Below are 15,269 nucleotides of genomic sequence, written 5' to 3' on the forward strand. Positions count from 1 at the left end.
GAAAACGGCGGGAGCATTGGTGAGGCCAAATAGCATAACCAAATATTCAAAGTGGCCCAGAGGTGTATTGAAGGCCGTATTCCATTTGTCCCCCTCCCTTATCCTGACTAAATGGTAGGCGTTGCGAAGATCCAGCTTTGAGAAGATGGTGGCTCCATGCAGTGGTTCAAATGCTGAACTAATGAGGGGTAGCGGGTACTTGTTCTTAACTGTTGTATTATTTAGGCCTCGGTAGTCAATACAAGTGCGAAGCGTCCCGTCCTTCTTTACTACAAAGAAGAAATCGGCGCCTACCGGGGAAGATGAAGGCCTGATGATGCCTGCTGTAAGGGACTCGCTAATGTATCTTTCCATGGCCTCTCCTTCTGGTCCAGATAGGTTAAAAAGGTGACTGGTGGGTAGCAGGGCCCTGGGGAGGAGGTTGATGGCACAATAATTTGGGCGGTGCGGAGGCAGGGAAAGGGCCCGCTGTTTACTGAACACCTGCCCCAAGTCATGGTACTCTGTGGGGACAAGTTGAGGGGTTCCAAAACAGGCAGGGTCGCGGGAGCTTCTCTGGGAGATGGGGCCGACTGCAGAGAGTTAGTATGGCTAGACGGGCTCTATTCGGCTATCCTCCCAGTAGACCAGTCGATATGGGAATTGTGTTGGATCAGCCATGGGTACCCTAGAACAAACAGGGATTGAGGTCACTGAATGAGACTGAATCATACCTCCTCACAACGTTTGCTGGATAGGATCAAGGTCAGGGGAGGTGTACAGTGGGTCACCCGAGCCAGCAGTTTTCCATCCAGGCCCGGGCCTCCAGGGGGGTTGTAGCAGCTCGCGAGGTATTCCGGCCTGGGTGGCTATGTTTACATCCAGCAGATTGCCCTCAGCACTGGAATCCACCAAAGCAGGTAGGGACAGGGACTGTTATTGGTAATTCACGGTTGCCGGGATCTGCATCCGAGACTGGGGTGCTGAAGGGAGTATCATTCAGCTCACCAGAGCTCCCTTTCTCACTGGTGAGACCTCTCCTTTTGGACACTGAGAGCAGGTGTCCCAGAAATGTCCTGGCTGGCCGCAATCGTAGCAATCCCCAGCTCTCCACCTCCAAGTTTGTTCGGCCGGGAAGAGCCAGTTCCATCCCAGTTGCATCGGTTCCTCCCCTGGGGGGTGGGGACGTTGGTAGCAGGAGCCACACAGGGAGCAGCTGGGGAAGGGGGCCTGGCTGAGGCTGGCAAGGTGGACTGGGGACTTCCTCGAGGAGCAGGGTGACTGGCCTTCTCTCTGACGCTCCTGAAGTTGATAATCTAATCGAATGACTAGCGAGATCAGAGTCCAGACAGTCCGTGTCGTCCCTTATGGCCAACTCATCCCTTATCTGGCCAAGAGGCCCTGTCAGAACACCTCCCATAGGGCCTCGTCATTCCACCCGGTGTCTGCAGCTAAGGTCCGGAACTCAGTGGAATATCTGGCCACACTTCGCGAAGCCTGACGAAGAGTAAGCAGACGTTTTGTGGCGTCCTTACCGTGAATGGATTGTTCGAAGACTTTCCTCATTTCCACAACGAAGGAGGAGTAGGAGGAACAAACCTGTGGTCGGTTTTCCCATATCGCGGTTACCCAGGCCGAGGCATCCCCTCGTAGCGGCCCCATGAAGTAGGCGATCTTTGATTTATAGGAAGTGTAGGTGCATGTCTGCAGCTCAAAGACTAGGGAGCATTGTAACAGGAAGGCCCGGCACTTACCTGGGTCCCCGGTGTAGGGTTCAGGCTTGGGTACATACGGCTCTCGAGGGGATGGTGTTGCTGATTCCAAGGGGAAAGCCATTCTGAGTGGTGCAGTTTGGGTAGTCGGGGTTCTTGGAGGAGACAGGGAAAAGGAAGCGGAGACCCGGTCCGCTTGTTCACTGACCTGCACATTCGTGGTTAGTGTCTGAAGGTCCACGATGTCCCGAAGTAGTTGGTTGTGGGCGCCCAATAGGTAGCCCTGGCTGGCCAGAGCCTGTTGTATGGGATCCATGTCTGCTGGGTTCATCATGGCCAGTTCATTCTGGTGGAACAAACCCAAATGCAGAACACGGGTGCGGAGGCCGAGTCGGGAGGCATTGCCGTCATAGCGAAGGTTCCAAGGGAAGCTTGGAGTCTTGGTTCTAGTAGATAATTCAGGAACAAGGTTAGGCTCACAACTGATAGTCCTCAGTCCAATGGAATGAGGTTACTTGTACACGAGTTGACCAACGAACTGGCACCTTCTAGTTGTGGTCACAGGATTCTTATACTGTCTTGGTTGATGGAATGCAGGTGTTTGTAGTTGTTGGAACCGGGGAATGATTGGGAACTAAATGAGATGGTTAAGGACCAATTCCTGAGGAAGAAAGCCAGGTGCCAGAAGGGACCATGACCTAAACTAAAAGCACAAGGGCTTAACGGCTCTATTTGAGGTAACCGATAGAGAATCCTAGAAGCTCAATGCTCACGACAGTGCTGGTTGGAGGAAACAGATTAGCTTCTACACAATTGCATTCCAAGACTCAACAGCCACTTTAGATGACTAAGTTAACACTGTCATTGACTTTACCAGTAAGTGTGTATCAAAGTGGATAATCTAGGGTCCCCAAACTGGAAAACATGGATAAGTCAGGAGATTCACTCCCTGCTGAAGTCTAAGACTGCAGCATTGAAATCAGGTGAACCTTATCGCTACCTTACCTTAATTTGAGATACAACTGCCATAAAACTATCAGGGATGACAAAATACAACACCAGTCCAAAATTAATTTCCATACCAGCTATCAATTATGGGAGGATTTGCAAGCCCTAAGGAGTTACAAAACACAGTCAGGCAGCATTACTGATAACGGTGCATCTCTTCCCAATGAGCCATTGAAGTCAGATGAAGTATTCTTTCTTTCAGAGTTCACGGGTCTTTGGAATTCTCTTCCTCAATGTACAGTGGAAGCAGAGATTTTCAATACTCTCAAGGGAGCAGAAGATTAATACTTAGGAGTATTAATGTGCGTAGACAGGAATTTGGAATTGAGGTCACAATCAGAGGAGTTATCATACCAAATGGAGCTGCAGGCTTGAGTGATTGAGCAGCTCATTCCTGCTCTTATCCTTTACTCTGTTTGGCATGTAGCACCAGCATAACCTCAGTAACTTCCCCACTGGTCATGTGAAATCACCTTCTGGTCTCCCTTGAATACTTGTACTCACATGAATGTACTCACATTTGGTCAACACTTACTCTGCAGAATCATCTACATTATCTCTACGGTGTCCTTTAACAAGAAACAGGGTTGGTCCTCTTACATATAGGCCCTGCACTTCCAACTGCTCAGTGCCTTTCACTAATTCATCTTCCAGGGTCTCTCATTCTAGTATGTCTAATCATTCAAGGGCTCTTGTTATCTCACTTTAACATTCTGGGCTCTCTCAAACCCACTCTGATAGTCTAACTTTCTGCTGTACAACCTTTAACTTGCGTTATGAAGAATGTAAATGGTTGTACTTCAGAATTTTCTATAAATATTTCCTCTGTAGATATATAGGTTGCAATTACAAAATCATGCCTTAAATTCTTACATTTCCTTTCTTGGATTTAAGCTGTTTTCATGACCACAAGGAAACAATATGATTTGTTGATATGAAACGATATGAGTGCACCTTTCCTCATTCCCTGTCACGCCCACTTTTGAACTTGAACACACGTGAAGCCATTACCCACGTGAGGACATCAGTCACCTAAATGCAGTGACACACTTGCGCCAGGGATCACTGGTTGGTATCAGGTAACCGGTCACCTCGTGTGGCTGGCGGGAAGTGCCGTTGCTACTGGCCTGGAGCGCGGACAGATAGGCGCTGCCTCTAAACCTGTTTAGCACACCGAATGCTCATGGGGAACCGGATGCTAAAATATTTGCAGACGACCTAATTCGGGCTCAGGGTTTTGTAAGTAGCAGAGCAGCTACATCGCTGTGATCTACTGGAAGTCATCGGTTGAGACAAACTTGTGTTGGACGATAGATCCTTCCTACCTACTGACAAGGGGGGCAGGTGCATGCCCCATCGCCCTCTTCACTCGGTCGGTCACGCTCTCTGGACTGCGACCACCGTGGACCCGGCACGGGGACCTCCAGCCCTTACCTTGTCCTCTCACCCCACCCACGACCAGCCACATCTGGCCAAGACGTCTGGTGGCGGGCAGGTGGGCGGGAGGATGGAGTTCGGGCCCAGAGGCTGTCTAATGAGGCAATGAAGCCCTCAAAACTGCTTCGGTACCGGTTTTTAATTTTTTATTTATTTATTAAATTTTTAACAGAATTGCATAAAATGAGTAGAATATTAGAATAGTGAAAAATTATTATTGGCCCTCCCCCCTCCCTTTAACCCTCCCCCCCTTAGATCCCTATCTGAAAAAAAAAGAAAAGAAAAAAAAAGAAAAAAGAAAGAAAGAAAAAAGATAGAAAGATTGCCTGGATATCGAAGGATCCCCACATGCTCCATGGAGTTCAAAATAACTTTAGTTCTTATTTTCCCCAAATAACATAATTTTTTCTTCAAAGGACCTATATATTTAATCCTATCTTTTGTAGATAGGGGTGCCAAATTTTCAAAATTATATCATGTTCATTTCTTAAATTATAAATAATTTTTTCAAGTGGAATGCAGCTATATATTTCATTATTCCAACGATCCATAGTTAAGTATGAAACTGATTTCCAAGTAACTGCAATAGCTTTTTTGGCTACTACCAATGCAATTTTTATAAATTTTTTCTGATATTTATTCAATTTAGGTTTCGGTATTATCCCTTCAATATCACCTAATAAAAATAATATTGGGATATGTGGGAGTTGTATTCCAATAACTTGTTCCAGTAAAAGTCTTAAATTTATCCAAAATGTTGAATTTTAGAACAAGACCAAGTAGAATATAAAAGGTACCAATTTCTTGATTAAATCGAAAACATTGGTCAGATAAATTTGAATTTAATCTATTTATTTTTTGTGGTGTTATATATAATTGATGTAAAAATTATATAATACTAATCTAAGTTGGATATTTATTGTATTTATCATACTATCAAGACATAGTCTTGACCAATTCTTTTCATCAATTTTAATAATCAAATCAGTTTCTCATTTTTGTCTTGATTTATGAATTCCTGGTTTAATTGTTTTTGAATCAAATTATACATACAAGATGTAATTTTTTTAATTTTTCCTTTTTGAATTAAGATTTCTATTTCATTAGGTTGGCATTAACATTGTTTGACCCAGTTTATCTCGTAAATAGACCTTTAATTGAAAATAACAGAAAAGAGTGTTATTTGATATTTTATATTTATTTTTTAATTGATCAAACGACATCAATATACCTCCTTCAAAACAGTCACCTATATATCTGATCCCTTTTTGAAACCAGTTATGTAAAAGTTGATTATCCATTGCGAAAGGAATAAGCTTATTTTGAATTAAGGTTCTTTTTGCTAATAATGATTTCTTTATTTCATCATCCATATTTATCTTATTCCATAAATCAATCAAATGTCTTAATATAAGAGATTCTTTCTTTTCCCGTATCCATTTGGATTCCCATTTATATATAAAATCTTCTGGTATATTTTCTCCTATCTTATCTAGTTCTATTCTAATCCATGCCGGCATTTCTTCATCAAAAAAAGATGCAATAAATCTAAGTTGATTTGCTTTGTAATAGTTCTTAAAATTTGGAAGTTGTAACCCTCCTAAATCAAATTTACATGTCATTTTTTCCAACGATAACTGCTTCAGTACCTTGAGTCCAAGCACCCTGCACTTAAAGACAAACCCATTGAGTTTTCTCAGCAGAAAAAAACGTGAGCAAGCGGGACAGAGGCAAGTGCTGTCAGCCACATAAACTAAATTGAGGAATAGACTGGACATAAGGAACCTCCTTCGAGTACCTCTGTATTCTGGTTGGGTTTAACACCCCCACCCCCCGTTGGCCGGTCTGCAAGAATATTGTCAATAATAAACTGGTCTGCGGTGCATAAAAGTTTGGTGACCCCTGTCCTATTGTAACAACAAACTCTGGAACAAACAGCTTTTAATAAAGGTGTTTCTGCTCCCTTGCTATTATAGGTGCAGAGCAGTTCATCAAGGATATTCAGATGATGATTGGAAGGAAGAATTATATCTTCTGGCTGTGGTGGAAAGTGTGTTGGCTCTTCATTTCACCAAGCTTGCTGGCAGTAAGGAGTTGTAAATATTGATTGAAAATGAACTTAAGATATACAGTTCTTGTCAAGTTAATGATATGATGGTTTTCAATTACTTTACCCAGGGCATCTTAATCTGGTCTCTGGCAACCTTAGCTCCACTGAAACATGGAACTGTTGAATACCCTGCCTGGGCATCAGTACTTGTTTGGTGTATGGTCACCCTTTCTGCGATGTGGATCCCCATTGTTGCCATTAAGGAAGTTGTCCAAGCTAAGGCCTCATCCTTATGGCAGGTAAGCAATCACATTGAGATAGTTAGAGATACTGGAGAGGCATATAACCATATAACAATTACAGCACAGAAACAGGCCATCTCGGCCCTTCTAGTCCATGCTGATGCATACACTCACCTAGTCCCACTGGTCCACACTCAGCCCATAACTCTCCATTCCTTTCCTGTCCATATACCTATCCAATTTTACTTTAAATGACAATACCGAACCTGCCTCTCCCACTTCTACTGGAAGGTCATTCTACACAGCTACCGCTCTCTGAGTAAAGAAATTTCCCCTCGTGTTACCCTTAAACTTTTGCCCCCTAACTCACAAATCATGTCCTCTTGTTTGAATCTCCCCTACTCTCAATGGAAAACGCCTATCCACGTCAACTTGATCTATTCCCCTCATTATTTTAAATACCTCTATCAAGTCCCCCCTCAACCTTCTACGCTCCAAAGTATAAAGACCTAAATTGTTCAACCTTTCCCTGTAACTTGGGTGCTGAAACCCAGGTAACATTCTAGTAAATCTTCTCTGTACTCTCTCTATTTTGTTGATATCTTTCCTATAATTCAGTGACCAGAACTGTACACAATACTCCAAATTCGGCCTTACCAATGCCTTGTACAATTTTAACATTACATCCCAACTCCTATACTCAATGCTCTGATTTATAAAGGCCAGCATACCAAAATCTTTCTTCACCAACCTATCCACATGAGATTCCACCTTCAGGGAACTATGCGCCATTATTCCTAGATCACTCTGTTCTACTGCATTCTTCAATTCCCTACCATTTACCATGTATGTCCTATTTGGATTATTCCTACCAAAATGTAGCACCTTACACTTATTAGCATTAAACTCCATCTGCCATCTTTCAGCCCACTCTTCTAACTTGTCTAAATCTCTCTGCAAGTTTTGGAAACCTACTTCATTATCCACAACGCCTCCTACCTTAGTATCATCTGCATACTTACTAATCCAATTTACCATCCCATCATCCAGATCATTAATGTATATGACAAACAACACTGGACCCGGTACATATGCCTGAGGCACACCACTAGTCATCAGCCTCCAACCTGACAAACAGTTATCCACTACTACTCTCTGGCATCTCCCATCCAACACTGTTGAATCCATTTTACTACTTCAATATTAACACCTAACGATTGAACCATCCTAACTAACCTTCCATGCGGAACTTTGTCAAAGACCATACTGAAGTCCATATAGACAACATCCACTGCTTTACCCTCGTCAACTTTCCTCATAACCTCTTCAAAAACTTCAGTAAGGTTTGTCAAACATGACCTTCCTCGCAAAAATTCATGCTGACTATTCCTAATCAGACCCTGTCTATCCAGATAATTATATATACCATCTCTAAGAATACATTCCATTAATTTACCCACCGCTGATGTCAAACTGACAGGCCTATAATTGCTAGGTTTACTCTTAGAACCATTTTTAAACAATAGAACCACATGAGCAATACGCCAATCCCCATTTCTAATGACATTTGAAATATTTCTGTCAGAGCCCCTGCTATTTCTACACCAACTTCCCTCAAGGTCCTAGGGAATATCCTGTCAGGATCTGGAGATTTATCCACTTTTATATTCCTTATAAGTGCCAGTACTTCCTCCTCTTTATAATTTGTGAATTTCTCCAAATTTCTTCCAGTATAATTTGAAAGCCAAAGATACATGCTGAAAATCTGATACACTGTATAAAAAAGATCTTTCAAAATATTTAAGAAAACATCTGTTGAAAGAAAAATAGAGTTAATATTTCAGGTTCTGATAAAGATTAAACTTTTAGTGATTGAGCAGTGAGGGAACAAGACCTTGTGAAAGAGTCTTAAATTGAAGTAGGGCAAATTACAAGGGCATTAGGCAGAAACTAAGGAGAGTTAATTGGGAATAGCTTTTTTCTGGTCAGTTCATATCAGACATGCGGAGGGTGTTTAAAAATCAATGGCACAGAGTACAGGAGAGGAATGTTCATGTGAGAAGGAAGAACAGGGATGGAAAGATAAGAGAAACTTGGATGTTGAGAGAAGTGATGAATTCAGTCAGGGAGGGAAAAGTATGTAAAACTTCAGAAGTTATGATCAAACAAAACACATGAGGATTACAAAGAAGCCAGAAAAGAACTTAAGAGGAGAATTAGGAAAGCCAAGAGGGGCAATGAAAAGTCACTGGCAAGTAGGATCAAGGTGAATTCCAAGGCATTCCATACATTCATCAAGAGAAAGAGGATAACTAGGGACAGGGTAGTGTCAAGGATGGTGGGGAGGGAGTGGGGAGGATTGGCTTGGATGCAGAAAATGTGAATGAGATACTTAATGAATATTTGACTTCAGTATTTACACAGGAAAAGGATATGGAGGACCAGGAGGTCAGTGCTGAGTACTTAAATACGTTAGGGCGATTAGAGGTCAAGGAGGAGAAAGTGTCGGGTCTCTAAATGAGTATTAAGGTGGATAAGCCCCCAGAGCCAGATAGGATTTATGCCAGTTTACTGAAGGAGGCAAGAGACAAGATTGCTAGGCCCTTGACCAGCATCTTTGTGTCTTCTCTAGACACAGGCGATATCCCGGAGGACTGGAAAGTGACTAATGTTGTACCCTATTTAAGAAGGCAACAAGGGAAGTTCCTGGAAACTATAGACCGATGATTTTCACATCAGTTGTCGGGAAATTGCTGAAAAGAAGTTCTTAGAGATAGGAAACTTGAGCATTTGGAAACCCATAGTCTAAACAGAGAGCCAGCATGGCTTTGTGCAGGGCAGGTCGTCTCTTACCAATTCGATTGAGCTTTTTGACAAGGTTATGAGAGAGACTGATGAAGGTAGAGCAGTGGATTGTTGTCTATATAGATTTTAGTAAGGTGTCTGACAAAGTCCCTCATGGGAGGCTAATCCAGAAAATTAGGATACATGGGGCCCACAGCGAATTGACTGTTTGGATTCAGTATAGTAGCTAAAGGGATTTATTTGAGCTGGAGATCTGTAATTGGTGGTGTTCTGCAGTGATCTGTGCTGGGATCTTTTCTGTTTGTGATGTTTATAAATGATGAAAATATAGATGGGTGGGTTAGTAAGTTTGCAGATGAGATCAATATTGGTGGAATAGTGGACAGTGTAGAAGACTGGCAAAGAATGCAGCACTATATAGATCAGTTGTAGATATGGGCAGAGAAATGGCAGATGAGTTTTCACCCAGATAAAGGTGTGGCGTTGCACCTTGGTAGATCAAATGCAAGGAGAGAGTACACGGTTAAGTTCAGTCCTTCAATAGTGTATCTGAGCAGAGAAATTTTGGAGACCAAGTTCATAGCTGCTTCAAAGTGGCTACATAGTCAATAGGGAGGTTAAGAAGACTGATGGAATGTTTATTTTTATTAGTCATTGCATTGCATTCAAAAGCTAAGAGGTTAGTGTATGTTGCAACTTTATAGAACTCTTTAGTGCACGTCTGGAGTATTGCATACAGTTTTGGTCAACCCACTATAGGAAGGTTGTTGAAGATTTTGGGAGAGTGCAGAAGAGGCTTACCAGGATACTGCCTAGTTTAGAATGCATGTGCTATCACAAAACTCAGGACAAACTTGGGTTATTTTCTTTGGAGCTGCAGAGGCTGAGGGAAGATCTGACAGAGACTTATAAGACCATAAGACAGGAACAGAATTAAGCCACCTGGACCATCAAGTCTGCTCCACCATTCTATTATGGCTGATCCTTTTTTCCTATCTCCTCTTCAACCCCAGTTTTCTTTCTTCTCCCCGTAACCTTTGATGCAATCAAGACCCTATCAATCTCTGCCTTAAATGCACCCAACAGCCTGGTCTCCTCAGCAGCAAGTGGCAACACATTCCACACATTCACCACCCTTTGGTGAAAGAAATTTCTACACATCTCTGTTTTGAAAGGGCACCCCTCTATCCTGAGGCTGTGTCCTCTTGTCATAGATTATCCCACTGTGGGATACATCCTTTCCACATCTACTTTGTCCAGACCTTTCAACATTCAAAAGGTTTCAATGAGATTCCCCACCTCCATCCTTCTGAATTCCAGTGAGTACAGACCCAGAGCAACCAAACATTCCTCGTATGATAACCCTTTCTTTCCTGCAATTATCCTGGTGAACCTCTTCTGGACCCTCTCCATTGCCAGCACATCTTTTCTAAGACGAAGGGCCCAAAACTGTTCACAATATTCAAGGTGAGGCCTCACGAGTGCCTTATAAAGCCTCAGCATCACATCCTTGCTCTTGTTTTCTAGACCTCTTGAAATGAATGCTAACATTGCATTTGCCTTTCCCACCACTGACTCAACCTACAAATTAACCATCAGGATGCTCTGCACAAGGACTCCCAAGTCCTTCTGTATTTCAGATTCCTGGATTTTTCCCAGTTTAGAAAATAGTCTGCACATTTATTTCTACTACCAAAATGCATGACCATGCATTGTCCAACATTGAATCTCATTTGCCACTTTCTCACCCATTCTCCTAATCTTTCCCAGTCCTTCTACATCCTACTTGATTCCTCAACACTACCTGCCTTTCCATCAATCTTCATATCATCTGCAAATTTGGCAATAAAACCATCTATTTCATCAAATAAATAATGTATAGACAGCATAAAAAGAAGTGGTCCCAACACCGACCCCTACAGAGCACCACTAGTTGCTGGCAACCAACCAGATAAGGATCCTTTTATTCCCATTCGCTGCCCCCTTCCAATCAGCCAATGCTCTAACCATGTTAGTAATTTTCCTGTAATCCCATGGGCTCTTAACTTGGTAAGCAGCCTCAAGTACGATACCTTGTCAAGGGCCTTCTGAAAGTTCAATATACAACATCCAGTACATCCCCTTGATCTCTCCTCAAAGAATTCCAACAACTTCGCCAGGCAGGATTTTCCCTTAAGGAAACCATGCTGACTTTGTTCTATTTTGTCCTGTGTCACCAAGTACTCCATCACCTCATCATTAGCAATTGACTCTAACATCTTCCCAACCACTGAGGTCAGGCTAACTGGTCTATAATTTCCTTTCTGTTACCTTCCTCCTTTCTTAATGAGTGGAGTAACATTTGTGAGGTTCCAGTCCTCTGGCACCTTGCCAGAGTCCAATGATTTTTGAAAGATTATTTCTAATGCTACCCTAAGGTGCAGTTCCTCTGGTCCAGGTGACTTATGCACCTTTAGGTCTTCCAGCTTTTTGAGTACCTTCTCTCTTGTAACAGTAACTGCACCCACTTCTCTTCCTTCACTTGCTACAACATCAGGTATACTGCTAGTGTCTTCCACAGTGAAGACTGACGTAAAATACTCATTTAGCTCATTAGCCATCTCCTTGTCCCCTGTTATTATTTCTCCTGCCTCATTTTTAGTGGTCCTACATCCACTCTTATTTCTCTTGTATTTTGAACATACTTGAAAAAACTTCTACTATTCACTTTGATATTATTTGCTAGCTTGCTTTCATATTTCATCTTTACCCCTTCTAATGAGTTTTTTTAGTTGCTCTCTAAATGTTTTTTAAAACTTCCCAATTCTATGCCTTTCCACTAATTTTTGCTTTGTTGTATGCCCTTTCTTGTGTTTTTACAATAGCTCTAAGATTCTCTTGTCAGCCACGGTTGTACTATTTTACAATTTGAGTATTTCTTCATTTTTGGAATACACATGTCCTGCACCTTCCTCATTTTTCACAGAAACACACACCATTGCTGCTCTGCTGACATCCCTACCAGCAGCCCCTTCCAATTTACTTTAGCCAACTCCTCTCTCATACCTCATACCACTGTAATTTTCCACTGAAATACTGCAACATCAGACTTTACTTTGCTCCCTATCAAATTTCAAATTGAACACAATCACATTGTGATCACTGGTTACTAAGGTATCTTTTACCTTAAGCTCCCTAATCATCTCCAATTAATTACATAATGCCAAATCCAGTGTAGCTGATCCCCAAGTAGGCTCAACAACAAACTGCTCTAAAATGATATCTCTTAAGCATTCAACACTTCCTGAGATCCATCACCATCTCCCAATCGACCTACATGTTAAAATCTCCCATGACTACCATAGCATTACCCTCTTGACTCGCCTTTTCTATTTCCTGTTGTAACTGGTATATGGAGGAATTTAATGTGGGGGGTTATATGGGAGGTAGGGTTTGAGGGTCAGCACAACATTATGGGTAGAAGGGCCTGTAATGTGCTGTGCTATTCTATGTTCTACGTAACCTGTGGTCCACCTCCCAGCTACTGTTGGGAGGCCTGTATATAATTGCCATCAACATCAGTTTACCCTTGCAGTTTCTTAACTCAACCCACAATAATTCAACATCTTCCAATCCCATGTCACATCTTTCTACAGATTTGATGCCATTCTTTACCAGTAGAGCCACACCACCCCCTCTGCCTACCTTCCTATCCCTCCAATATAACGTGTAACCTTAGACATTCAGCTCCCAACTACAACCATCCTTCAGCCACGAATCAATGATAGCCACAACATCAAACCTGGCAATCTGTAAAATTGCAACAAGATCATCCACTTTATTTCTTGTACTACGTGCATTTAGAATCAACATCTTGAATACCATATTTGCTATTCTTCCTGTCCATCCCTAATGATTTAATACTCAGCCTTTTGGCTGCAACTAAGTCCCATTACCTGCCTGCCCTTCCTGACAATCTGACTGTACACCATCTTTGCTTTTTTACCATCCGTCCTTTCCCAAGTCCCTTCACTCTGATTCTGACCCCCCCTGCCAAGTTAGTTTAAGCTGTCCTCAAAAGCTCTAACAAACCTGCCCGCAAGGATGTTGATCCCCCTTGGGTTCAAGTGGAAGCCGTCACTTTTGAACAGGTCATACCACCCCCAGAAGAGATCCCAATAATCCAAGAACCTGAAGCCCTGCCCCCTGCATCAGCTTCTGAGCGATACATTTATCTGCCAAATCATCCTGTTTCTACCCTCACTGGTGCATGACCCAGGCAGCAATCCAGAAATTGCTACCCAGGAGATCCCGCTTCTCAGCTTTCTACCTAGCTCTCTAAATTCTCTTTTCAGCATCTCATTACTTTTCCTTCCTATGTCACTGGTACCAATATGTACCAAGACTGCTCCCCCTCCAAAATGTTGCGGACGTGATCTGAGACATCGCTGACCCTGGCATGTGGGAGGCAACATATCATCAGGATGTCCCATTCACGTCTACAGAAACTTTTACAATATATTGCCCTGTAGTCTAGTCTACAAGGCCCGTAAGGAATGCATCACAACCACGCTATTCAGCGTCAATACCGTACTCACGAAAATCAAAAGCATCCACAAGTAAAACATGTCAAGTTATTGATATTCTAGATTTACAAACAGGTATAAACAAATTTACATGGATGTTAGTAAATATTCCTCACTATGGGTGGGAAAAGCAGCTCCCAACACTCGACGCTCTAGAACCTTCTACAGCTTCTTTCCATTCAGCATGTGCATAATGACGTCATAGTTTTCTCTTAAAGGCACAGGCAGCTTTCTCTTTACATTACCATGGTGAAGACTTAAGTGCACTCTGACAATATAAAAATAATATTCAGCAGTCACCTGGTTACATGTAGATAGGAGGGATTAGTTTTGGGGGTTTCTTTGACTTACATTTTAGCTGGTTCGGCACATGTTGTTGGCCGAAGGGCCTGTCCCTGTGCTGTACTGTTCCATGGTCAATGTAAGGAATAAAGCAACCCCATTTAAATTTACATGCAAAGGACCTCAGTGTTCAATGGCTAAAGTTTGTGGCAACTGAGGGAAATAGCTGCCAATGTTTCATGAGGCACAGATAAGGCAAATACCATTCATAATAATCCCCAGGGTAGAGGAGATGAAAACTAGGAGAAATCAGAATCAAGGTTGGGGGAGGGAGATTTAAAAGGGACCAGAGGGACAATTTCATGCAGAGGTTGGTGAGTATGTGGAACAAGCTGCCAGAGGAAGTGGGTGAGGCAGGTGCAATAGTACCATGTAAGAACCACTTGGATTGGGACTAGGAGAGAGGGGCATGGAAGGAGATAAGCAGAACACAGGAATTTGGGATGAGCTGGAAGGACAAGGTGCTTGGTATGGACTAGTTGGGCTGAAGGACCTGTATCTGTGCTGTTTGGCTTTATGACTCTGTGACTCTAATTTCTTGTGTAGTGGATGGAAAAAGACACAAGTGAGCATTGTACATCAGCAGATACATTTTTGATATGTGTACCAGTGGATTATTCTAAAGTATTGATACCTACTTTCAAAAAATTACAATGCCAGTCAGTGAAGCTGAAAAACTTCCTCTGAACAATATGTCAGTGAGTGCACCATTATTTCTTTCCACAACTATCCATGTCTACGACGAGGAAGGATGGAAAAGATGATATCAATATTTGATGCTAACTCGTGCATACGGGATGCATCCTCCTCCAACTATGCAGCCCTTTGGCAAAGGCAGAAAAGATTAAGTGAGCTGTGGAAAACTCTGGAAATTCCACAAAGGTTCCTGAGGACAGTCAAGTAGATTCTTAAGGAATGGAAGTTTTCTTAATTATCCTCTCATTGTCAGTTCACTCATAAGTAACCTTGTACAATTCAGAATAGCCTCTAGAGCAGGGGATCCTGACCATTTTTATGTCATAGATCCCTACAATTAATCAAGGGTCTGGGGACCCCAGGTTGGGAATTCCTCCTCTGGAGCATCACCACTACAATGTTAGTTATTAGGAATTGGCTTTCAGGTGCACAA

General features: G+C 42.4%; 2 protein-coding genes across 2 annotated transcripts in view; both read left to right on the plus strand.

The window, feature by feature from the left end:
- LOC132398276 (uncharacterized) overlaps positions 1-15,269 on the plus strand; it is a 1,154,100-nt gene that overhangs the window by 571,080 nt on the left and 567,751 nt on the right. The gene's annotated exons all lie outside the window — the stretch shown is intronic.
- LOC132397863 (sodium- and chloride-dependent neutral and basic amino acid transporter B(0+)-like) overlaps positions 1-15,269 on the plus strand; it is a 116,106-nt gene that overhangs the window by 85,350 nt on the left and 15,487 nt on the right. Inside the window, exons 12-13 of the mRNA XM_059976619.1 lie at positions 6,113-6,222; positions 6,315-6,485. Coding sequence (XP_059832602.1) covers positions 6,113-6,222; positions 6,315-6,485 — 281 coding nt within the window. The remainder of the gene's footprint in view (positions 1-6,112; positions 6,223-6,314; positions 6,486-15,269) is intronic.

The sequence above is a fragment of the Hypanus sabinus genome, chromosome 8 (genome assembly GCF_030144855.1).
Source record: "Hypanus sabinus isolate sHypSab1 chromosome 8, sHypSab1.hap1, whole genome shotgun sequence".
NCBI lineage: Eukaryota > Metazoa > Chordata > Chondrichthyes > Myliobatiformes > Dasyatidae > Hypanus > Hypanus sabinus.